The sequence below is a fragment of the Phascolarctos cinereus genome, unplaced genomic scaffold (genome assembly GCF_003287225.1).
Source record: "Phascolarctos cinereus isolate Bilbo 61053 unplaced genomic scaffold, phaCin_HiC Scaffold_3;HRSCAF=262, whole genome shotgun sequence".
NCBI classification, from domain to species: Eukaryota; Metazoa; Chordata; class Mammalia; order Diprotodontia; family Phascolarctidae; genus Phascolarctos; species Phascolarctos cinereus.
In genome coordinates this window covers 73,895,759-73,921,455 of record NW_027555736.1, presented here as the reverse complement: position 1 = coordinate 73,921,455, position 25,697 = coordinate 73,895,759, and the positions used below count along the sequence as shown (strand labels likewise).

The following is a 25,697-nucleotide window of genomic DNA, read 5'->3' as shown; positions in this document are numbered from 1 at the left end:
CCCGCAGGGGAGCTGACCCCCAGGAACAGACCATAAAACAAAATAGATGATGATAAGTGTAATAAAAGAGTACAAAGCAAAGACAGTAAGTGGGCTGGCTTTGCGTTGGCTTACGAGAGAGGTACTGGACTAGGAATCAGGAAGGCCTGGATTCAGCTCATCCTCAGACACTTTTGAGCTGGGCAAGTCATCTCTTAGCCTCAGTCTCCTCATCTGTAAAAAATAGGGATAAGAATAGAACCTACTCTTAAGGGGATGTTGAGAGGATCAAATGAGATAATATATGTAAAGTATTTTGCAAACTTTTAAATTCTATATTAAGCTAGCTACAATTATTTTAAGAAGAAAGATCACTTCCATCTGGGGGGAGGGGGGAATCAGAGAAAGCTTCACAGATAAAGTAACCACAGATTGGACCTTGAAGGAAGAATAGGAGATGAAGGCATCCTTAAAGTATTTCCTGCCCTCTTCCCCTGAGTTTTCCAATAGAATTTTCCTGAGGGTCACACTCAGGTCCATGTAATACTTAATACAGCCACAAATGTATTTACCTAGTGATATCTACATAAAATATAGTATTCTTTGATAATTTTCCAGTTAAATACTTACTTGGTTTTAAATTTTGTTTCTCTTCTATTCCATCTCATTCACTCATTTACCATCTTGGAAACAGTCTTGGTACCAATAATAGTGTATGTTGCAGAGCAAAGACACGAAGCCCCAAGGAAACATGAAATGGGGTAAGAAAAGTCTTTTTCTTAAGAAATATGTGTCCCAAGTCATAGAGACAGAATGAGACACTGTTAGAGCTGGGTTGGACCTTAGGGATCACTCAGTCCAGCCTTCTTGCTTTATAGCTGTGGAAACCCATTAGATTGCAAATGTTGAGACTAGGGCATATAGAAGGTCTATCTTTGTATCCATACCACTTAGCATTGTGGGTGTACATGGTAGTTACCTAATCCATATCTATTGAACTGACTCAAAACGGATGCCTATGAAGCCAAGTAACTTATTCAAAATCACCCAGGGACAGAGTTAGGACCTAGACCTGGGTTTTCCAGGTCCATTGCTCTTTCCATAGTATTAAAGATAAGCTGACCTATTTATAATGACTGGGGTGGGGTCCTTTTTTCTTTTAAAAAAGGAAAAGGAGGGGCAGCTAGGTGGTGCAGTGGATGGAGCGCTGGTACTAGAGTCAGGAGGACCTGAGTTCAAATCCAGCCTCAGACACAAAACACTTAGTAGCTGTGTGACCCTGGGCAAGTCACTTAACCCCATTGCCTAACCAAAAAGAAAAGGAAGGTATTACCTTTACACCCTTCTTTTTAATCTTGAGAAACTTCAGGTCTTAAAGGGCTCAATCAGTCTACAAGTGTTTATTAAAATGCTGTGTTCAGTCCTGGAGGAGCCCCATCTCTAAAGAGAGGGGGTCAGATAATCAGTCAACAAGCATTTATTAAGCACTTACTATGTACCAGGCACTGTCCTAAGTACCAAGGATACAAAGAAAAGCCAAAAGAGACCCTGTTCTCAAGCAGTGGTAACTTAGAGATAATCTCAGAAGGAAGACACTAGCTCTGGAAAGGTAGGAAGGGGCCAGGCTATAAAGAACTTTAAAAGCTAAACAGAAGTAGGGAGCCCCTGGACTTTATTGAGAAGGGAAGGGACTTAGCTGAACCTGCCCTTTAGAAAAATCACTGATTGCTGAGTGAAGGAGGGACTGAAATGGGGAGAAACGAGCCACTAGAAAGCTCTTACAACCCAGGTGTCAGGTGATGAGGGCTGGCATCAGAGTGGGGGCTGGGGTTTGAGAAGAGAAGGGAACATATTTGAGAGCTGTCTTGCTCAAGCTTCTTTTTATATTCTCTGGCTCATTACACCCCCAACTTGGAGTCCTGGGGAAAATCTCTTAAAACAGAATTTAGTTCATGTTTAGGGTCTTCTCCCCAAAGTGAATGCCAAACAGAGCATCTGGTATTCGGTTCTGGAAGCAATAGGGAGCCACTGGAGTTTCTTGAGTAGGGGGTGACACGATCAGACCCGAGCTTTAGGAAAATCACTTTAGTGGCTGAATGGGTGATGGATTGTAGTGGGGAGAGACTTGAGGCAGGCAGACCCTTAGCAGGCTATTATGGTACAGTCTAGACTTGAGGTAATGAGGGCCTGCACTAGAGGGCAGTGTCAGAGGAGAGAAGGGATCATATTCAAGAGATGTAACAAAGGTGAAACCTAGCGGCCTTGGGAACAGCTTGGATATGTGGGGATGAGAGACAGTGAGGAATCCAGGATGGCTCCTGTGTTGTGAGCCTGAGGGAAGATGGCTTTGCCCTGTGCAGTAATAAGGAAGGGGCTGGGAAGGTTGTCTTCAAAGTTAATAATGATCGTTAATAATGATAATGAATAAAGTTAAGAATGAATCGCTAAATGCAATGGCTTTTTCTCAGTTCTCCTTGTAGCCTGTGACATTATTGATCACCCTCTTTTCCTTGATTTTCTTTTTTTTAGACAATTGGATTCAAGTGACTTGTCCATGGTGACACAGCTAGTAAGTGTCTAAGGTGATTTGTACTCAGGTCCTCATGCCTCCAGGGCCCAAGCTCTACCCATTCTGCCACTTAGCTTCCCACTCTCTCCTGCTTTTCTTCCTCCCCATTTGACCGCTCCTTCTTTCTCTCCTTTGCTGGCTCCTCTTCTGGATCATGCCATAGGTGCCCTCAAGGATCTGTCTTGGGGTCTCTTCTTTTCTTCCTCCATACTTTTTCACTTGGTGACCTCATCAGCTCCCAGGGATTTAATTACCATCTCAATGCTGATGCTTCTCAAATCTACCCATCCTGCCCTAACCTCTCTGCTGACCTTCAGCTTCTAATCTCCAACTGCCTTTCAGACATCCTGAATTAGATGTGCAGTAGACATATTAAACTCAACATGTCCAGAACAGACTAGGTGATTTCTAAAGTTCTTGCCAGCCTTGACAATCTGTGTATCTTCGATTACCCTTTCCACAGTAATTTGCATTTTAGTAGGGGAATCTTGAAGATAAATATTCCTCAAGATTGAAAAACATGCCAAGGATCAACTACCCAGGGAAAATGAGCGTAATCTTTCAGGGGAGATGGATATTCAACGAAATCGGGGACTTCCATACCTTCCTGATAAAAAGACCAGAGCTCAACAGAACATTTGATCTTCAAATACAAGACTCAAAAGAGACATAAAAAGGTAAATGGGACAGACAGAAACAATATGTTATTAATAAGGGCAAACTATTTACATCCCTACAAGGGAAGATGACACTTGTAACTCTTGAGAACTGTATTATTATTATACCATGTTAAAGGGGTATGCATAAAGGGGGTGGGTATAAATTGACTTTGATGTAATGATGAAAAAAATCTAATCAAGTGGGTTAAATGGATCCAAGTAAGTGGATTAATCTGATCTAACTAAGAAAATATACTGAGAGAAAAGGAAAGGAGGAGGCAGACAAGGGTAAATTACATTTACGGAAAAGACACAAAAACCTACTATAGCAGAGGGAAAGAAGAGAGGGAGATGAGCATTGTTTGAACATTACTCTCAGCAGATTTGGCTCAAGAAAGGAATAACATAATCAGGTATAGAAATCTAACATGCCCTATAGGCAGTAGGAGGGAAAGGGGGAAAGAAAAGGGGGGGAGAGAAGGGAGGGAAGAAGTAGTAAAGGTAAAGGGGAAGAAAAGGGGAGGGCTAATAGAAGGGAGGTGAGACTGAGGTAGGCGGTGGTCAAAAGCAAAACATTATGGAGCTGGAAAAAGGAAAAAAGAGAAAGAAAAGCATAAATGGGGGGAAGGAAAGGATGGAGGGAAAGATACAGATCGTAATCATAACTGTGAATGTGATATATGAATGTAATGGAATACTATTGTGCTATAAGAAATGATGGACAGGCAGACTTCAGAAAAACCTGGAAAGACTTGTCTGATGCTGAGTGAAGTGAGCAGAACCAGGAGAATGTTGTACAGTAACAGCCACTTTGTGAGATGACTAATATTGATAGATTTAACCCTTTTCAGCAATAGAAGGATCTAAGACATCTCTAAAAGCCTCGTGATAGAAAATGCTATCCACATATGAAGAAAGAACTATGGAGTTTGAATGAAGATCGAAGCATATTATTTGCTATTTTTTCTCTTCTGTTGTGTTTTGTTTCCTCTTTCTGGTGGTTCCTCCTATTAGTTCTAATTCTTACGTAGAACATCACTGACGTGAAAATATGTTTAATAAGAATATATATGTACAGCCTATGTCAGATTGCGTGCTATCTTGGGGAGGGAAGGAGGGAGGGAGGGGGAGAAAAATTTAAAACTCAAAAGCTTAAAAATGAATAAATAAATACTTTAAAAAATGATTCAAAAACATGGAAGATGGTGGAATTTCAAGTGTGTTGCCTGGTTAGTAGGCAACAATTTTTTTGGAGGGGCTAGATGAGAAAGAATCCTTTAAAATCCACCAAGTAGCTATGTGGTAATAGAAAGAACACTGACTCAAGGGAGTCAGGAGACCAGATTTCTCTAATCTGGGTAACTCAGCTATTAAACTCTGGATCTTAAAAAAAAAAAAAAGTGGGCTTTGCCTTGAGTTAGGCAGACCTGAGCTTGAATCCTGCCTTAGACACAATTTTTTTTTTAGCTATATGACCCTAGGCTAAATTACTTAACCTCTGTCTTCTTCAGTTTGCTTATCTGTAAAATGGGGATAATAATAGCACTTCCTTCCTAGAGCTGTCATAAGGATCAAATGAGATAATATTTGTAAAACTTTTAGCACAGTGCCTAGTAAGTGCTACATAAATGTTAGTTATTTGTGTTTATTATTACTGTAAGGCACCTGACTTACAAAGTTGTAGTGAGAATCAATTGGGATAACACACGAAAATCTCTTTGCAACTCTTAAAGGCTATAAATTGTAAAAAGAAGGCGTGATCAGAATTGTTTTAGGGAGTTTCCTCTTCCTGGTGATCTCTTTATCAGAGAAATCGGTTCTAGCCCTTATCCCTCCATTGCAGAGGTGGAGGACCTAGGGTGAGGATTGTTGTAGATGTCCGGGTTGGTTTGAGAAACCGTTCCTCCCTCTCCGCCCCTTCGCAACCCTATCCTCAATCTTTGCCGCAGGAAGGGGGAGGTGTGAAGGGATCAATCTGAAATTGAATGTGATGTTGGGGGTAGCTAGGTGGCGCAGTGAATGGCGCACCGGCCCTGGATTCAGGAGGACCTGAATTCAAATTCGACCTCAGACACATAACGCTTATAACACTTACTAACTGTGTGACCCTGGGCAAGTCACTTAACCTCATGTGACGTGAAAAGACTTCAATAAACAAGTGAAAAGGAATGATCTTGGACTAACTAGTATCTCTGATACGCCTTTCAGTACCGACTTTGCCCCTCCGTCATCGTTTCCCCAGGAGAGTTAATTTGATGTGGGCTGGAGGGCAAAAGTCAATCCAATCTCAAGAAGCCCAGAAAGAAGAAGGCAGGGCGATTTCCTGGTGACGTCACTATAAACCCGAGGAAAGTTGCTTAGAAACACAGCGGCTTCAAGAAAGACACGCGCAGGCGCATTGCTACCGCAAGGCGACCCTTCGAGGGGAGTACGGAGTATGCAAAGAAGTCTTGGGGGAAGGCGGGGGTGGGGAGGGTTTCTCTGTGGACACGCCTCCTCCCTGTCCTTGGGGAGTCTGGTCTACGATCGGGAGACTGGGAGGAGGCGGGGTAGACGCGTTGACGTCACGGGGCACGCTGCGTAAACGTCAATGTCGGCGAGGTTTCCGGAAGCTGTGACAGGAGCTGCTCTGGAGGGGAAGATACTGAGCCCCAGGGGCGGGGGGCTGTGCACCTGACCGGGCCGCCCCCACCGGACCCGGGTGTGGTCCGGGTCCCGGTCCCGATCCCGAAGGGCGCAGACAGGCCCTCCTGGCCGGCCGCCCGCTGGTCGGGTACGTGGGGCTCAGGCTCCTGCGGCGGGCCCTGACTCTGTGCTTGCTCTCCTGGGGACTCCTCCCCCCCCCCCCCGCTTGTTTCCCTGTGCTTGGCTCGGCGGGGGGGCTGCACTGGGCCAGTGGGCGAGGGCCCCCGTCGTCGTTAGGGCTCAGGGCTGGAGTGACCTTAGCAATGCTGCCTGGTCTGTCTGCTTTCCAATAAAAACGGGTGGAGACCCTGTTGTTTTGGAAAGACCGCAGGGCCTGGGGGTTTGAATGCTGGCTCTCAGATTTGTTGGGAAAGTAGCTTACCTCTGTTAGTTTCTCTATCTCTAAAATGAGGGGGTTGGACCGGATCAGTTCTTAATCTTTTTAGGTGTCATGGACCCCTCTGGAAATCTGGTGAAGAATCAAAAACATTCAGAAGAATGTTTTTAAATGCATGAAATAAAATACATAGTATTACAAAAGAAGCCAATTCTATTGAAATAGTTATTAAAATATTAAACAAGTTCAGGGACCTCTGAACTAGGTGATTTCTGAGCTGACACTTTCCAACTCTTAAGATTCTCTGGACCAGGGGTGCATAAGCTTCTTGTCCAATTCTTTTTCCCCCTGCCCAGAACTGGTAGTGACTGGTGGGAGTTTTAAAGTTAAATGTTTTATTTTTTAATTCTATTTTTAAACCTTTTCCAACTTAGCTCTTAGATATTCAGGGAAGGTGGTATGTGGATCGTGGGAGGTATCCAGAATTTTGGAGTTGGGAGCAAAAGCTGTGCTAGATGGGTTACCCTCCTCTCTAGAGAAAGGATTTGAAGGAGTTGGTAAAGTCTCTTTGAACCTCATAAAGAGTATGTGTTGTTTGAAGTAATGACAAAGAGGTCCCAAGAAGTTACCAGGTTATCCTTTTGGGGAGTAGGAATGTAAAAATATCAGTATCTGTACGTAAATAATAGACTATCTAGAGGAACCAGATTTTTTTTTCCTATTTTTTCCCCTTACCTCCTCCTTTCCTCATTAATGTGTTGTGTTTAATATTTCCTTTTTAACTTAATGTAGGATGCAGTCACTAGAACCGGAGGGGTGTGGGCCTGAGGGGACACCCAGTGTTATGCCTGAGGCCCAACCTGATCCTCCACCTGCCCCACCTAAGCTTCCAGTGCTTGACCTCTTCAACTTGGTCCTGTTTTACAAGAGGCTTGTTCTCTACTTGGAGCCCCTCAAGGATGCAGGGGATGGGATCCTTTATTTGCTCAGGTATGGTCTTCATGGAGTAGGGGTATCTAGTATCCTGGACATTCTGCTTCCCTACTTTGTTGTAATGGCTGTTCAGAAACCTGGGCTGAATGTCACAACAGCTTCGATTTGACTCCTTGTTCTGAGCAGCCAAACCAGGTAGCCTGTTTTAGTCTGAAGCACTCAGTCAACAAGCATGTATTTAGCACTTACATTATGTGCCAGGCACTGTGCTTAGCACTGAGGAGTCCAAGAGGTGTAGAAGACAGTCCCTGATCTCAAGGAGATCCCAGTCTAGCATGGGAGACAACATGCAATATAGCATATTGATTTTTTTAGTGGATTCTTTTTTTTCCTCCTAGAGAAATAAAACTGAGGATGTGGAGAGATTTTTTAATGGAGGATCTTGGGTTAAACCCCCTCCATCCAACTCTTTGGAGTCTGTGATTTCTGTACCTTTGGGAGCCTGAGGGTATGAGATAAGCCTGTTCTTTGGCTCCCTCTTCCTTTGCTAGTAAAGAGCACTTGGTGTTAAAAGGGTTTTAACCTTTGGTCTGTAGTGATGACATCAGATCCATGTAATCAGCCATAGTTTCCTAAAAGGCACCTCTTCTGTGAGCAGCCCTTCCTGTGGGTAGTAGCTCTGACACCACAAAAGTCTTCCTGAAGGGGGAAGTTAGCATGGAAGAAGCTTTAATGATAGAGCAGCTTCAGTGGGAATGTGGTGGTTTTCACATGGTAAAGAGGTTGAGGTTTCCGGATTAGTTCTAAAGAGCTTTCTTATGTCCTATCTACTACACCCTTGTTAATTGCTATGTCCTACCTACTATACCCTTGTTAATTGCTATTACATAATCAGTGGGTCTTGATTAAGATAACAGGCAGTAGTCAGGACACTAGATACAGCTTTCAGAGAGATACCATTCCAGAGAATCTCAAGTGTTTTTTTTTTTTTCCCAAAGAAAACTATATTTACATAAAAGCAGAGAAATTAACTTTATTTGGAAAATTAGATCCAATTAGGTAGAATAAATAGTACACGTTGTAAGACTAATCAATCTTGAATGTCTTTTTGTATTTGTTTATATTGCTTTTGGCTTCCATCTCTGCTTCTTTTCATCTACTTTTTTTTTTTGAGGTCGGCAATGGGGTTAAGTGATTTTCATCCACTTTTTATCCCTGCTGGGCACTGATTACCCTATGCTCACAATCAAGATATCACATGGCAGATATCCTGCTCTTCTGAGTCTTTTCTTTACAGGAACTGAACTTCCTTTTAAAGGAAATGCACGTAACTGCTCTGTCTTCCCCAGGTACTCCTAATGTTCTCAGTTAGGGTCCCTTACTTCAGGAGAATGATAAAACCTGCCTTCATAGAATCGTGAAACTCTGAATTACAACGGACCTCAGAGGTCATCGGGTCCAGTGCACTCTTGAATAGACCACACCTGTATGCATTGATTTAGTCTAGGGGGTCCTAAACCTTTTTTGTGTCATAGACCTCTTTGGCAGGCTGGTCAGCCTGTGGACCCCTTTCTTAGAAGAATGCTTTTAAATAGTGAAAGAGATGTCAAATTTCAGATGGAGGTTACTGAAAAGAAAGGTGTAATTTTTTTCCCATCCAAGTTCATGGACCCTCTGAAATCTACCCACAGATCGCTGGTTGAAGCACCCCTGCTCCGGTCGCCTGAGATGGTTGTTCTTCTCATCACACGGATTAGTAGTATGTGACTTGTTCCCCACAGGTCTCCTCTCCTACCCCTGACATACTTACTAGGCCTCCCTCCTCTTCATGCCCCTTACTTGACTCAAGGAAAAGTCTGTTCATTACTTACCATTTCTCTTCAGTCTCATGTGTCCTGTCTTTGCTGCTTGCTGGCTTGGTGCTACCATGCAGGGTTTGCCTTCCTTTCTGATATTCTGTAAGAGGGAATGGAACACCATCTTTACTGATCCAGGTTTTCTGTGTTGTAGGTGGCAGACACCAGTGTGTTCCTTGCTGACCTGCCTGGGCCTCAATTTCCTCTTCCTCACTCTGAATGAGGGTAAGCACTGGTTTGGAGGGCTGAGGTAGGGCCCACATATTAATGAGAGGTAGAAAACCTGCCTGTTGGGGGTGAATAAGAGGTAACTTCTCCTTTCACTTTGATGTCATTGCCACATGGAAGTATTTAATGTGCTTAGAATGTGCCGAGGAACAAGGGCAGTGTCCTGTCCTTGCTCTTTTTTATGCCAAACAGCTCTTCTGGATGGACCCAGGGCCTCCTTCCATCTTTGCTTCCAAAAAGCTGATTCATCGAGGCCAACAGCATTCAGAATAGCAGGTAGAGGATTTTTGCTTTATAGAAACAGAGTAGGATCTGGAGACAGGAAGAACTGAGTTCAAATTCTGCTTCAGACACATGCTAGCTGTGTGACTTTGGGCAAGTCACTTAACCTCTATTTGCCTCTGTTTCATCATCTGTAAAATGGGTATAATAATAGCACTCACTTCCCTACAGTTACTGTGAGGCTCAAATGAGATGCTATTTTTGCAGACCTTTTTAAGGGCTCTCTAAATGCTGGCTATTAGCTATTGTCATCGTGCCATTGGTCTGTGCATTAGCAAGAACGTGAACAAGGTCAGGGAATGATTGTCATTGAATGGAGAGTCGATTAGCCCATCAGTTGTGGAAGCTTGAATCAGGCAAGGCGCTGATCACATGTACCCAGAGGAAGTTGAAGCTTGAAGTTTTTGGAGCATATAGATGATCAGATGAACAAGTGTACATCAGAAAAGGATAGCGGAAGCCGGTTGTGGCTGCATTCTGGATGGCAGCCTTATGGGAGAGTTTTCGGGCCGGTATTATTGTACGTGAACCTTTTTACACATGTTAGCAGTGCTTCCGGCTTCATCCAGGTAACTGTGGAAAAGGGAGAACTAGGGCACACGTCAGTCTGCGTCAAAAGGGACAGAGAGGAATTGAGATAAAATGTACTGAAAAGAGTAAATTTAGAACTTGGGAGACCTCTCTTCCTCTGTTCTGATCCTTGCTGAGAGATCTGCTTGGCTGATTAGAACTCGTCTGTGGATGAATTCAGCAAACACGAAGCACCTGTGTCTGTTAGTGTGAATGATGTACTGAGCGCACAAAAGTGAGGAGTGACACAGTCACATGATCACATGTTCTTAGGGTGGTAAGGGCCCCCAAGATCACTGAGTCCAACCCATACTTGAACAAGAATCCTCTCTCTAACATCATCAACAGATGGTCATCCATCCTGGGCTTGAAGACTTCTGTTGACTTCTTCAGTCCACTATCTCCTGATACTCTAATTGTTAGGAAGGTTTTTTTTTGAGGTCGAGTTAAAATCTGCCTCTTTGAAACTTCCACTTGGTGCTGTACCAAGCAACCAATACCTGCCTGATCCCTTTTCTCTGTGCCAGTTCAAGGACTTGAAGACAGCTATGTTTTGCTGTCCCTTCTCAAAGCTAAACATTCCCAGTTTTTTCAAATGATTCTCATATTCTCTTCATCATTATAAGTCACCCTCCTTCAACTGTTTGCCAGCTTCTCATTGTCCTTCCTTAAATAGGGTTATCAGAATTGAACAGAATACTCCAGATGTTGTCTGAGTGGGGCAGAGCGTGGTAGGACTATCGCCCACTTAGTCTGGGACACTGTGCCCTCCTAATGCACTCTGGTATTGCATTAGCATTTTTTTAATCTGCCAGATGTCTCTGTTGACTCATACTGATTTTGCAGTCCACTAAACCTGCCAGATATTTTCAGATGAACTGTTATCCAGCCATGTCACTCTACTTCCCCCAAGTCTTTGTGAAGTTGAAATTTTAAACCCATATGTAAGAATTTACATTTATACCTGTTAACATTTCTTTTTATTTAATTTAGTCCACTATTCTATTTGAGATCCTGACTCTGTACCCTACTGTGTTAGCTATTCCTCCTAGCTTTGCAAAGTTGATAGTCATGCCGCCTGCAATTTTATACAGATTGTTACTAGCAATGACACAAGGGCCAAGCACAGATTCCTGAGACACTCTACTAGAGACCTTCCAAAGTGACGTGGAGCCATTAGTGACTTCTTTGAGGCTAGTCCTTCATCATTTTCTAACCCACTTCACTTTCATCTCTCCATCTTGTCCACAAAAATAGCACGAGTGACCTTGTCCAATGCTTTGCTATAATCCAGGTAAACTAACACTGTAGCAGTTCCCTCACTTTCTTGTCTAATAACTGTCAGTAAAGAAAACAAGATTAATTTGTTATGATTGTGTCATTAAAATTTTTTTATTATTAACTTGATCAACAAATATAAGACATTTCAGTGTGCAAAGAATAACAAAAAGAAGACTATATAAAACTGAACTTAAAATGTATATTGAATTTCACAGAAGTAACAAAATTGCTCTCTTTGTTGTCCCCTTTAGAGTGTATTTAAAAAAAAATGTTTTATTGACATTAGCTGGCACTTATAGAATAATTTAAGGTTTACAAAGTGCTTTCCAAATATTATCTCTTTTGATCTTTACAGCAACCCTGGAAGGTAGGTGCTATCTTCGTTTTAGAGATGAGGAAACTGAGGCAGAGAGAGGTTAAGTGACTTACCTCAGGGTCATACAGCTAGCAACTTTCTGAGGTTAGATTTGAACTCAGGTCTTCCTGACTCCAATATCAATGCTTTATCCACTTTGCCCCCTTTCTTTCTGTCTCTCTCTCTTTCTTTCTTTGCTGGCATTCTTTTCTCTTTCTCTCTCTCTCTTTCTTTCTCTCCTTTTTTCTCTTTCTCTCTTTCTTTTGCATCTCTATCACTACACAGTAACTCTCATATGAAAGTCCTTTCTTGTAACACATAAATATGATCATTCAAAACAGAAGTCAGCATATTGACCATGTCAGAAAATGTCTCATTCTGTACTCTAGTCCCTCAGCTCTCCAACAAGGTGTATATGGCTCTCTTCCTCATCAATCTGCTGAGTTTGTGATTTGTAACTGTTGACCTGAGTTCTGTCTTTCGAAGTTGTTTTGTGTTATTTTCATCATCATTTGAGTTGTTTTTCTGGTTCTGTTCAAGTTACCCTTCATCCGTTTATGCAGGTCTTCCCAGATCCTTCTGGATTGGTCACATTGGCCATTTCTTAGAGTGCAGTAGTAATAATCCATTTCATCCATAAACCACAATTTGTCCAGCCGTTCCCTGCTTGGTGGACACCTACTTTGTTTCCAGTTCGTAGCTACAGCCAAAAGTGCTGCTATAAATATTGTTGCCTGTAATGGGTCCTCTCCCTTTGTCCCTGATCTCTCTGGGGTATACACTTGGTAGCCACATCACTGGGTCAGAGTGTGCGCACGGGTTAGCCATTTCTTGGCACGGTTCCAAATGGCTCTCTGCAATGGTTGGACCAACTATCAGTGCATTAGTGCCTGTCCTTCCACATCTCTTCCCAGCACTTGCCATTTTTGTCTGTTGTTGTTGTCAGTCTGATGGATATGAAGTGGAACCGCAGTTGTTTTAATTTGGTTGTCTTTTAATTATTACTTATTTGGAACATTTTTTTCCCTTGTGGTTTTTGGTAGCTTTAGTTTCTTCATTTGAAAACTGCGTGTTCATATTCTTTGATCATCTCTGTCTTTTTTTTTTTTTACTTAGTATTTTATTTTTCCCTAGTTACATGTAAAAACGATCACCTCTTTCTTGATGCTGGCTTTTTGTTATGACTGCCTCCTTTGCTGTATGGTCCTTAGCCATCCCTTTAATAACAGATTAAGGAATTTTAACTGGTTTACCAGCCTTTAGTTTGGAGTCTCCATTTGTTTCCTTCCCTTTTTCTGGATGTCGGGACAACTGTTTTTCCTTTTCTAGTCCTGCAGCCATTCTCTTGTTCTTCATGTTTTAAAGATCATTGATAGTGACTCAGTTAACACATCCACTGTCTTTTCAGCTCGCCAGGATATTGTTAAGTTGGGCTTAGTCACTCAGTCTCATCAAGGCCTCTAGGGTTTTGCTTACTATTTTCCTACTTATCTTGGCTGTCACCTCACTATTAGCCATATTTGTTTTGCCCTTTACAGTCAAAAGAATAGTTTTCTTGGCAGAGAAAAAAGAAGCAAAGTAGGAATTGAGCAGCTCTTCCTTTTGTCTGTTGTTATCTTTGCTGCACATGCCCTGGGTGTTGGGCTTGTCCTGTCTTGGGTTTTCTTTGCTTTTCTTTTTTCTGTTGTTTTTGGCTTTCCTTGCCAGCCTCTGCTTGTTTTGAGCTTTAGCACTCCTGACGCTGCTCCTACAAGGCCATGCCATGCTTTTGCATTTGACCTTCCTTGCTTTCATCTTTTACGTATGTCTTTAAAAAAATCTAATTTGATAAGTTCCGTATGCATCCACATCCGTTCCCATAGCTCTCCTTGTGTCTCTTTATCAGAATTTGTTTCCCCTCCCTCAAGGAGCTAACAGTTGAGCCAGATGAGGAGACACATTCACATAAATAATCATATTTTGACTTGTATTGTAATTAAGTACAGAGGAGAAGTGTTGACTTTTTTGAATCATTTAGTTAAGGAGGCTTTGAATTACAGGTCAAGTGGATTATCATAATTCATTGCTGGCCAGTCTTTATCCCCTTTCATCTGAAGACAAAAATAGTGCCTTGAGAGTTCTGATAGACATTCAGGAGCTCCTGGAAGACAGGAACTGATGCTGAAACCATAGGGAGAATATCTGACCCTAACTGGTGTCCCAGGCAGCTGCCGTGCCCTGGGATGCCCCATACCCCTGAGAGTTAACTCGTCTGACCTGCTGCTTTCTCGCCTTTAGGTGCCTGGTACTCAGTGGGTGCCCTGCTGATTTCTGTGCCTGCCTTGCTGGGCTACCTGCAGGAGGTGTGCCGGGTCCGCCTCCCTGAGCCCGAGCTGATGCGGAGGAAGTGTCACGGTGTGCGGCAGGATGATCTGCGGAAGGTCCGGCTGTCACGGCCTGAGGCCGTGGCAGAGGTGAAGAGCTTGTGAGTATGAGACATGAGAGGGAGATGACTGGCGGGGCGGTTGGGCCGAGTGATACCTGGCCAGAGGATGGTCGGGCCGGCTCTCGGGTGTCAGAGGGGGAGCCCGAGAGCGGGAGAGCTCGCGGAATGGAAATGGCTTCACTGCCCTCCTTCCGATTGTTCCTGGCTCCCTCACTCTTCCGCTGTGTTTGAAGAAGGCCATTGACTTCTGCTCCTGGGGCTCACTAATGAAATGGAGACACAGGCTCCCTGGCACCTACGGGTGCCCCTCATGGCTGCTTCTCTGTGCCTCCACAGCTTGATCCAGTTGGAGAGCTTCTTGAATCAGTTGTGCTGTAGGTGTGAGTCGGTCTATCGAGTGTTGTACTGGGAGAACCCAGCAGTGTCCTCACAGTGAGTCCCATCTTTCCCTCCTTGCTGGCGTCTCTAGCTCTTCCAACCCCATTGGTGCTCTGGAGAGGCATAAGAATTAGGAGTCAGGAAGCTGGGCTTCTCCTCCTGGCTCTGGCCACAACTGTTGTGCAACCTTAGGGGCATTATTTCTTCTTACTCAGTTTTTTCACCAAAAAAATGGGGCGTTTGGGCTAGGTGATCTAAGGTCCTTTTCCGTTCTTTTGTTCTGTGACTAATAGAATCAGCATCAATGAGTTTTCAGCTTTAGACCTGGGAAGAGCTGGTTGGCTACCTCATGGGGAAGGGCAGATTAATTTCTTCAGTAAGGGGAGAAGGGAAGCTCTCACATCTACACGCACTGTGTGTGTGGCCATATGATGTATCCTTGGGCAGAGGTGCTGAGAGCTGAGCTTCTGGCTTTGACCTCCTGGCTGGGGTGAACTCAGAACTGGGGCCAGCGGGTGCAGTGGAGAGCTTGCTGGCCTTGAAGTCAGAAGCCCTGCCTTTGGTTGCTGACTCTGATACTCTCTGTGTGACTCTGGGCAGATCACTGAGCCTCTCAGCCCCTGCTTCCTCGTTTGTCAGACGGCGCTGGAGTGGCCCCTGTCTAGCCTTGCTCACAGCGTGATTGTGAAGAAGGCGCTCTGCAGGTGGTCAGGTGCTGTTACGTGACCTTGCTCTTCGACTTCCTCTTGCAGATTCTATGGAGCCCTGTTGGGATCCGTCTTTGTGCTGTATGTGTTACCCCTGTGCTGGGTCCTTGCCCTTCTCAACAGCACTCTCTTTCTGGGAAATGTGGAGTTCTACCGAGGTGAGTGCTTCAGGGGGGTCCGTATAGCAGTGGCTGGGGCGGGGGGTACCTCTTTTGGATGCTATGGAGAGCAGCTCTTGGAAGTTGTGCCTCTGTCCTGTGTCTGCTCCACCAGGGGGCAGCACCCTATCAAGGAAGTCCCTCCGCTCGTAGCTCCAGGATGGATGCTGCATCTCTGGGATACAGCCTCCCCCTGTGGCACATTGTCTCTGTGCTGAGGTTGACAGTAATAGAATGATTTACTTCTTATAACAGTCACTCCACCTACATTAGAGAACCTTTCGATGTAATGATCACCCTAGTTTGTCTGCTGCCTTGTGCCCTGACGAGACAGTCTAGAGACCTCTGAGTCATGGTATGCTGGTGCAAAGATGTGTGTGGGTTTTGTATTTTTGTGTTTTGTGAGGTGTTTGAGCCAAAAAATATCACATGGTAGCAAAAATGTGCTGGACCATTCTGTGCTTATCTAGACTGGTTCTTTAAAAAAAATAATTACTGATACATTTTATTTTGACAAGGCATTTCATCAGCAAACATTTAGAGAAAACCACCATCGAAGTACTGAAGTAGCTGAAAACAGTTACGCAAAACCATCCGAGAGAATGTTAGTAATAGCACACAATGTTTTCTCCTTTCAGCGTTTCCTGATTGTTTTTTAAAAAAAAATTTATTGATGTCTTTTGCTTTTATATCACCTGTGTGTAGCCTGATGGTGTATTCAATGGACCCATAGTCCCCCTCCTCTACAAAGAAGAGAGAGAAATTAGACTGGTTCTTCAGCCATACTTGAAACCTTCCAGTTTTGTAGTGCTTGCCACAGTTTGAGTTCTGTTGGCATAACTTGCAAGGACCCAGGATCACTTCCATCATCTAGATGAGGCCTGAGAGTAGGAATTTTGTGGATGGGAGAGGATTGTGGTTTCCTATGGAGGAGCATCCTTGCCGATGAGAGATCATAAAATCTAAATGTATATAGGTGCATCTGGATTTATCTTTCTCCATTGGGTATTCTTCTTCCCCAGACGCTTTGAGGTGAGAGGAGAAAGGTGAGAACGTTATTTGTAGTTAGGGGGTGGTTTGCTGAATTAAGAGTCACATAGGCTACTGATCAATCAGGAAGTATTAATCAAGGGCTTATTGTGTGCCATTCACTGTGCTAAGTCCTGGGGATACAAAGAAAGGCAAAAATAGGCCTTGCCTTCAAGGCACTAACATTCTGGTCCCTATGAAGAACTCTCTAAAGAGACTTTATTCTGTTTCTATACCTTTGTCTCGCTTGTCCCTGGATAGTAGTGGCAGAATACCGGGCTACCCTGCAGCAGAGGATGAACCCTAAGCTTTCAGTGAACACTGAGGGATGCCTGGAATCAGACGGCGGAGGAAAAGGAGCGTTGCTGGACTGCAGTTCAACCCCTACTCCCACCGAGGTGAGTGTCTAGCACTGAGATCCTTGGAACCTGCCCACCAGTGAACTTCCCTTAGTGATATGCCAACTGCTGTGTGTGGCTTCTTGCCTGGGATCTTTTGGAATCCTTAATCTCACTTGGCTCCATCCTCCATGAATTTCTTCAGGCTGAATTGTGGTTTGGTTCCTGTCTCTCTCATGAAGGTGCCTTTCTAAGTCTTCTATCTCAAAACTTGCTTCTTTAGCATGTCTGCTGCAGGAGCAGGCATCCTTGGCCATGCTGATCTGGCCAAGGGCAGGTATTCTGTTTTCTTAATGAGTGATGTTGGCTTCTCTACCTTCATAGATGATATCCTAGGCCTTTTTTCACAGGACCTCACACCAGGCAGTGTGGAGGAGGCAGAAGAGGCTGAGCCAGATGAAGAATTTAAAGATGCTATTGAGGTGGGTATTCTTTTGATAGAGCCCTGTATCCAGGAGTCCCTAATAGGTTAATAGCTTGGGCACTTCTGGTGTCTAGTTTCTTTTTATTCTCCCAAAATGAGGGGCTCAAATCCAGGGTTGTTCCTTCTATAAATTTTCTTGGTTCTTGGCTTCTGTGAGGTCTTAGGTGTAGTCTTCTTGTCCAGTTTTATATTACTAGGCAACCTTCATGGATAGCTTGCCAAATCTTTGGGCAAATATATTTCTTGTCAGTAGCTTGGTGGTTATTTTGTGAGAGTTGGATGGCTTAATGTCTTCACTTTTTTCTTTTTCAAAAATATACCAACCCATTGAGAATCCTCTTGAATAGGGTGGGGAGGGTCTTAGGGCTTCTGAGGGTAAGGAAAATAGAGTAAGGACTTCCCAGAGACTGAGAGTAGGTTTTAGAAAATGGGGAAGCATGGAGTAACCTCTCTGAGCCTCATGTAGAGCTTCAGGATGTTTGGCTTAGAGTAGTCCATATCTCGCAGCAGTCTCTCTCCTCTCCTTGCTGTCTGTCTCCTCTTCTTTTCTCTCCTTCTCCCCCCTGCACCCTGGGAGGCAGGAAACCCACTTGGTGGTGCTGGTGAGTATGACTGTATTGGTGGGGAAGGGATCTGGGGACAGGGTGGGTATTGGGCTAGTGGAACCTGTGGCCTGGCTTTGTGCAGTCTGCCCCATCTTTGGATTTTAGGCACGTGTCTCAGGGCCCAGTCAGCTGCTGGGCAGGGCTAAAAGGTACTGTTCCCACAGGAGGATGATGAGGGATCTCCCTGCAATGTGGAATATGATCTGGCCCTACACGACAATGGTTTTATGAGCAAGAATGAAGTGATTCGAAGCAAGGTGTCTCGACTCACTGAGAAGCTCCGAAAACGTTATCCCACCAACAATTTCGGTATTTGGTTGGAAGAGAGCAAGGGAAAGTTTGGGGCGGAGGAGGGAAGTCGGGGCTGAGAAAGTGGGTGATATTTAGTTCCAGAGATTAAGATTTGAATATTAGGTCTGGGACCCTGGAATTGGGACAGAGGCAGATCTAGTTTGGGGTGGGGAGGCTGAATTTTAGCTTCTCTTTACTTGTCCTTAGAGATTGAACATGAGTTTTCAGGGAGGTAAGGAAATTAATACCAGATCAGGCAGTCCCAGAAATTGTAGAATAATTTGACTCTGAGGTGAACTGTATTTTAGGAAGGCCTGAATTCTTCTAGAAATACCTAGGACCCTAATTCACCTGTTTGGTCCTAAATGGAAACAAGGTGAAGCACATAGCTTTTTCCTCCGGGGACTTAGCTCATTGTGTGCTTGTGGAATGACTGTTAACCTCAGGTCCGTGTATTTTGGTCAGCCCTTAATTTGTTGGGGAAGGGGTATGTATGGAATCGCAGGGTGTGCCTGGCTGTGCTGCTTAGAGCCTGGCTTAGGACGCTGATGGTGAAGGCTAGAGCAGCTCGGGTTTCTGGGCACGTGAAGGATCTTCACACCTTGGTTCCTTCCTGTTGATAAGCCTTGGCTGAGAGGTCAGAAAGGCAGCCTTGTTTCTCTAGTACCCACAGCAGCCACAGCACCCAGGACGGAGCAGATTTGGAGGGAGCTTGATTGAGGAGGTAGCCCAGACAAGCTACACGAGCTAGTGGTTGGCTGACTTAGGAAATGAGTTAGTGACTAGAAGAGTCTGATTTCCTCTCCTTTCAGTGGCTTGATGCATAAGGACCTCTTTCCCTTCTTTCTCAGGTGCCTTGTATCTCACTTCCCTGTTAGTGTGTGTGACCTTGAGCTTACGTTTCTTCCCTGGGAGAGGAGAGGCCTTTCTGGGGCCACGTAGCTTGCAAGGGGAGCCAAGCCTCTCTGAGGCCATCCTATTGCATAGGCCTTTTTGTGTCATCTCCATACCACACCCCCTCCCACCACCCCAATCCTCCCCCAGCTTTTGAGCTGTATGGGCACTTGAGCAGTAGCCCTGGGCCTACTTGGTTTATTTCGGTTCTGAGCCGAGGAGCTCCTTCTCCCTGGTCTGATCGACTTCTGGGTTGGCCATCCACTGGAGGGTGCTAGAGCTGCTTGGGAAGTATGAGCAGGAGCTAACCTTGGGCTTGAGCCTGGATTTAGGGTGAGAGAGAGGAAGTCTTAATTGGGTGAATTCCTAATCTCTCTGACTTCATATTTACCTTAAAAAAATCAGTTATTGTTTTAGTGCCAGGAGGTCTTGCTTGGGCCCTCATATTTTTCCCTGTTCCTGGTGCCTGCTGTGTGTCATCACACTGATTAATAGAGATAGGAAATATTTATTTGGTTGGAGTCAGGGTCTTTCCAAATAGGGGCAAAACCTTTTTTTAGGCTTTGAAAGAAAGCCAAGGACCTTTTATTCCTCTCTGATCCCTCCTGTGCTGCTGCCAGAACTTCTTGTCCTTGTGAATATGTAGGGGTTTCACCAACTTCTCTGACTCTACACTAAACTGCTTGTTCTTGCAGCCTTGGTAAACGTAGAACAGACCCCTGTGAGGAGAATATTCCTAGAAAAATGTGCTAGAGCTTTGAATCTGACGGGCTGTTCTTAGGGCAGTTCCCTTATCTCTCCCTTCATCAGTGATGGCAGAGAGGGACTGTCTTTTCTAAGTGGCTGGTGGTAGTGTCATGGCCTAGACTAGAAGTTTGGGTGGTTTCCTAATTTGGCATCACATGTTAGCATCAGTCTCCTCCCTGGTTTGCTACTGGGGCTAACTGTTTACTGACAGTAGTGAGCCAGCCAGTCAACAGGCATTTATTGTTATTATTATTATTACTGTCTGCCTTGCACTGTGCTGAGCACTGTCAGTGCAAATACAAGCAGAAAGAAACATAGTCCTTGCCCTCAAAGAGCTTACATTCTAATGGGGAAAGATAACTGATAAAAGGGAGCTGAAAAGCAGGGGAAGACAGGACCTTGTAGAAGGGGCCTGGTGGGGTTGGTTAGCATTATAGAGAGTCCTGTGGAGCTGAATAATTGGGGCAGCCTGGGAAGGAATGAAGACCTGATTGGCCCAGGACTCTTTAAATTGGCGGTTCTGGGAGGAAGCAGTCCATCAGAAATGGAGATCTGTGGGGCAGATGGTATTTCCAAGGGTAGAGCGAGCTTGTCCATTAGGGTAGAGAAGCTGCTGTGGAGCATCAGAGAGAGCTGAGTCAGCATTTTTGTCAGGGGCATCGAATCTGTCCTTGTGTCCTTGCCACTAGACTGAATTCTCCAAAGGAGACTCTCCTTTCTTCTGGTCTTATGGGCCCTTAGGACTGGATGGGTTTCTGGTCATCCTCTAGGGACAGATCCAGTGTGGCCATCTCAGAGTAAGTACATCTCTGGGCATGGTGCTTCCTCCCTCGTGGCAGGAGCATGACCCCATAGGTCAGGTGGGTGGATCAGGAGGAGCTCTCTGGCTGTGTGTGAGAAAGCTTGCAAGAAAACTGGGGTTCCATTTTTTTTTATTTTTTAAAGCAAGCTTTGTTGATGCCCTTGGTTTTTTGTTAGTCGTTTCTGGATAGAAGTCCCTCGTCTCCATTCTCTCCCTCCAATGAATCCTCTAAGCAAGAACATTTAAGTGAACCTGATTTCGACAGTGGCCCCATCGGACAGTGCATGCCACATTCTGCACCTGTGGTACCCTCCTTTCTGGTCTCCAGTTTCTTCTTGAGAGGTGGGGCCCAGCTGCCTTTTACCAATCTCCTGCTTCCCTGGCTCTTGCCTTCCATTACAGTTAGTGCTGTGATCCTCAGGAGGAAATTCATAGGCAGCTCTCCCTCTTGCAACCCTCTGACATGTCTTCATTTCTGCTTCCTCGTTGGAGTTATTGTAACTGAAAGTCACTGCCCCATTAACTCACCCCAGACCTTATCCTGGTGTGGCCTTTTAATCCTGCCCTTCTACCTGGGTCTTCCTTGAGTGCTGATTGGCACCCTTTTACAGGCTTTACTTCCAGCTCCAGTCTACTTCTGCCTTCATTCATCGGCCTTCCCACGGGACAAGGGGACTGGTGGGCACTGAGAATGGTTGTGTCAGGTCTGCCCTTCTTAGTCCACTGTTGATCAGTTGTAGCCTGGGCAGAAGGACTCTTCCCCTCCTCTGGCCAGTTGGATATCTCACTCCCAGTCTTAACTTCTCTTCTTTATTACTGATAGACTTATCTATTGTACCTTGGAACCTTGTGCTCTTCTTGTCTTGATTCTGACTTCTTAGAGTAGCTCTCTCCCCTCCGGCCTTTTTTCTTCCCTCACCCTCATTTCTTCCAGTGTAGGAATATCTTTCCCAAAGATATTTGGGAATTTGAATCACAAAGAATTTGAATTATTTCTGGGAATTTTCAGGGTGAGAGGGATTAATGGGACCCTCAGATTGGGTGGGGGGATTGTCACCTTAAATATAAGCATAGTGGTCTGCAAGGAGCAGCCCTGGGAAGTGGTCAGTTTTGGCAGACAAGGTTGCTGACACTTTTCCTTCTGTGTGAGAAGCCTACACATTCTCCACACTTTGTACTTCTGAAATGCCGCTTGCTCCCAGACAGAAACCCCATTTTGTCAGGGCCTCCTTTTTGCTCACAGCTTTCCAAAGTAGATACCTTAAGTCAGGAACCTGGTAGGCAAGTGACTTCTTTAGGCCATGACGACAAAGAGACTTTCATGGTGGGCGGGAGGGTTCATTGGGTGAGCAGGGCCTAGGGCAGGTGCTTTGAGGGCGGGGGAAATGGGTTTGGGGGGCATACAGTATCTTCAAGCCCCACTCATTCCTTCTCGGCTTAAATCGCTCCTTTGGCCCTTTGAGGAGGATATGTTCACCTGTGGAACTAAAGGTGCGTCTTTTAGCCACCTCTTGCCGGCCAATATGACTAGCTTGAGAAATTGTTCTGAAGGTAACCCGTTCAGGGAAAATAGGGGATACAGAGGAGTAAGTAGAGAGTCAAGAGGATTGGGTCAGGCGAGAGGATGACCTTCTGTCTCTTGTTTCTTAGGAAACTGTACAAGCTGCTCGGCTACCTTCTCAGTGCTGAAGAAGCGGGTGAGTCTTCCTTTCCTGTGATGTTGTGGGCCACAGGAGGTGGTGACCTCTTCTCAGGCCGTCCTAGGCTTGGTTCCCCAGCTGGTCCCAGGCTTCTGTATGGAGTGTATTGCTTTCCTGACATAGCTTCACGTTTCTCTAACATTTGTGTCTGCCTTATCTTCCTTAGGATTGCAGATGTAGTCTAATGCCCAGATGCCTTGGATACCCTCATATAGCATCTGGGCATTTGAAGTCTCCCCCTTTGCCACTGGAAAGATATTTAAACATAGGAGCAAGGGAAACAGAACTCCCACAGGGTGATTGCTAGCCTCACCTGGGCAAAGACCTGATGTCTTTACCTTGAATTTTGAAAACAGTCAACTAGAATTTGTTAAGCACCTAGGTACTGTACTAATTAAGCATTGGTGTTTAGCTTAATTAGAAATTGAGTTGGATTGGATATGATGAGAAAATTTTATAGTTTCCTTAACCCTAGATGCTCTTGTCCTTCCTATCTCCTTCCTGCCATCTCCTTGGTCGTTTTGTAAGACTTAACATCAAGATGTCCATCGATCAGATAAGGGGAGTAGAGGTCACGTTTGGGTCCTGTTACTGTCGTTCTTATGTGTAAGCATATTTCCAAAGACTAAGAGGACACTCAAATTGGCCAGCATCAGAGGGTTAGGATGTCACCTGAGAGCTCCTGAGATCTCTGGACACTGAGCTCCCTGGCCTGTTTCATTTGGGACTTGAAGTCCCTAATGGTTCCTTCCTTCCTTATTGTGAGACTGAAAATCCTTGGTTCCTTCAGTGAGCTCTCTGTGGGGGAGAACCTGAAACATGGGGGCTCGAAGGTAGACCTGGAGAAGATCCAGGTATTGGGAGCTTGTGGGGCAAATTTAATGGCATAGGAGCTAGGGAACAGGGCCGTGACCGTGAGGGAGAGACTCCTCTCATGATTGACTTAGCTCATCTCTTCACAGCGCAGCTGCAGTAACTGTGGAAACAGCTTTTGCTCCCGGTGCTGCTCCTTCAAGGTCCCCAAGTCCTCCATGGGAGCCACAGGTGAGTGAGCGTCCAGAGGTGAGTTAATGGAAAGGGTGAGGGTGAAGATGGAGACGGCTTAAGGCGCATGCTGAGAGAGATTTGGATCCAGTTACAGGGCCCTTGTTTACATTGGGTTTTGTTTTTTAAATTCTAACAGTGGATAGTGTGAGTGCTTGAAGTTGCCTCTGGTTCCTTGGGAGAGAGCATTGTTGTCATGGTGGCCATGAAATCCCCAGGATTTCTCAAGAACTGCTGTTTCCATGGAAAAAGAAATTCTAAATGCCAAGTTAGTAAGGAAGTGAGGGGCAGTGGGGCGGCCTGTAGTTAGTGATAGGGAGCGGCTGATCCTCCTAGCCATCTGCAGGAGCAAGTAAGAGATGAGGGTGTCTCCCTTTCCTGTGGCCTTGGGACTAAGATGGAAGTGTGGGATGCCTCTCACTGAATTCTTTCTTCTTTTCAGCCCCTGAAGCACAGAGAGAGACTGTATTTGTGTGTGGCTCATGTAACCAGACCCTGAGCAAGTGAGAAGAGAGTCCTAGGAGGGGCATTCGTGAGCCCATCCTGCCCACCCTCCCCTCCTGAGCCTGCTCCAGAGGCTAGCAGTTAGAGTCTCCCCAGATACCTCATTCCAGTGTAGCTGGGCAGAGCTGGGTGTGAACATTGGATGGGTGCCTCCCCTTCCTTTCATCACCTTTGACATACCTGCCCTAGGGTCACTGATGACATTTCTAGCTTCTCTTTATATTCCTCTGGATGACTAGAATGATAGCTCCCCTCAAATCTCTGTGCAGGGTAACCCCTGGATTGCTAAAAGTGTCCTCTGCTACAGTGGACTGTAGGGGAAGCAAAATTGAATGGGAAATTAGAGTGGGCAGCAGTGAGTGAATTCCAAATCTTGGCCTGATTACTTGTAAGTAGGGCTTAACCTTCACCCTGTGGCCTTCATGATACTGGTAGTTGTGGAAGGAACTGGACCCCTAAAGCTATAAAGGAACCTTCATTGCACATTAGCTTGTAGGGACAGAAACACCTGAGTACTTGATCCCAGGTGGCCTTCCAGGAGAGCTTGTCTAGAGATGGTTGGGTGGTAGCCATAGCTCCCTGTCCGTGGCATTTCAATGCCCCTACTAGGGCTGCAGTTGCAGGCTGTCACCATGTGACCTCTGGGGCTGTAATTGTCAAGGGCGCAGAATGATGACTGTGGAAGACCAGTTAGAAGTCAGCCAGCTGGACATAAAGGCACTGATGAAGCCTTTATCATTGCAGCCCCCACCCCACCCCACCCCACCCCATTCTCACAATCGCTCCCTTGGAAAGTAAGATGGTGAAGGGAACTTCTGAAACCCATTTTGTCATTGATTCTCAGCTGTGTAGGGGCAGCTTGGGAAACTGGCTAGCTTCTTACCATTTGTTCTTATGCCTCAGTAGACTTCCCTTCTACACAGTCCCATAGTTTTTCCCTCTCCCTTTAAGTGGACTGTGGATCCCTTCTCCAGGTTGCCAAGACTCCTCTGCTGTATTATAGATGGGCTCAGAGATGTAGTGGTGAAGCCAGGATATTCCTTTGACCCTCTGTGGCCTGCTCATTAAAGGATTGTTTGATGCTGACCACACCTTTTTTGTTAGTTTGAGGCAGTTATCTGGTTTCTTGAGGACCAAACGGGCACTTCCCAGGCTGTGAGCCTGGTCAGGTTTTCTTTCTACACTGGCACTTCCCTCCCTCTCTTGGAAATATTTATTTATTTATTATATGGTTCTTGGGAACAGGGGGGCGTTGGGAGTAGATTAGAGAGGAGCCTGGGACTGCCCTTACCCTGAGACTATTCCTGGAACGATGAGGTTCCTTCAGACATAGGACCTAGGAGGATAAGGTATTTCAGGACTTCGCACCTTCCCCACCCCATTGCCTTGCCCCTCACCCCTTCAGTTGGAGGCTCCCCTAGGATACCCAGGGGTCAGCCAGATCTTTGTGCCTCCCTTTGTACCACCTCTTCCATTCTTTCCCCTTGGAAGTGAGAACTTGAATATACTGTGCTTTACACTGGAGGTGTGCTAAAGAAATCTCTGTGTACAGGGAGACAACAATAAAACTACATCAAGCCATTTGTGTTACTCCTCTCAGTTCTTCCGAAACCTTTACTCCTGAGGCTGGGTAAGTCTAACCCGAAATGCTTCCAATCCGACTCCGATTCTTCTGATCCCGCCCTCTGTTCTGTGCTGGGACCATCTGGACAACAGGGGCATTTTGTCCTTTGCTTAAGCTGAGACTTTTACTGACTTGTTCCTTTTGCCGTTTCCCTGTTTAAAGAGCTGCTACCACCATGACATGACTGTAGGCAGAGTAGCCATCTGGCTTGGGCTGGAGCCTAGGGAAGGTAA

General features: G+C 45.3%; 1 protein-coding gene across 5 annotated transcripts; it reads left to right on the top strand.

Annotated features, from left to right (window-relative positions):
* The first annotated feature begins 5,781 nt into the window (after window positions 1–5,781).
* On the top strand, window positions 5,782–25,421 carry ZFYVE27 (zinc finger FYVE-type containing 27). Of its 5 annotated transcripts, XR_002326510.2 has the most exons (14): window positions 5,782–5,980; window positions 7,022–7,219; window positions 9,173–9,243; window positions 14,012–14,198; window positions 14,496–14,591; window positions 15,290–15,402; window positions 16,693–16,829; window positions 17,180–17,251; window positions 17,835–17,855; window positions 18,023–18,167; window positions 22,243–22,289; window positions 23,255–23,336; window positions 23,476–23,604; window positions 23,779–25,421. XR_002326510.2 is itself a non-coding variant. In XM_020996878.2 (13 exons), exons 2-13 carry the CDS (start codon window positions 7,023–7,025, stop codon window positions 23,841–23,843), a joined length of 1,230 nt encoding a protein of 409 aa, XP_020852537.1. In that variant the 5' UTR covers window positions 5,782–5,980; window position 7,022; the 3' UTR covers window positions 23,844–25,421. The 5 variants fall into 5 exon arrangements, 4 of the variants coding, with proteins under 4 accessions (XP_020852537.1, XP_020852536.1, XP_078007063.1 ...); XM_020996878.2 differs by lacking the exon at window positions 23,476–23,604 and having other exon boundaries at window positions 16,696–16,829; XM_020996877.2 differs by lacking the exon at window positions 23,476–23,604.
* Window positions 25,422–25,697: the final 276 nt, after the last annotated feature.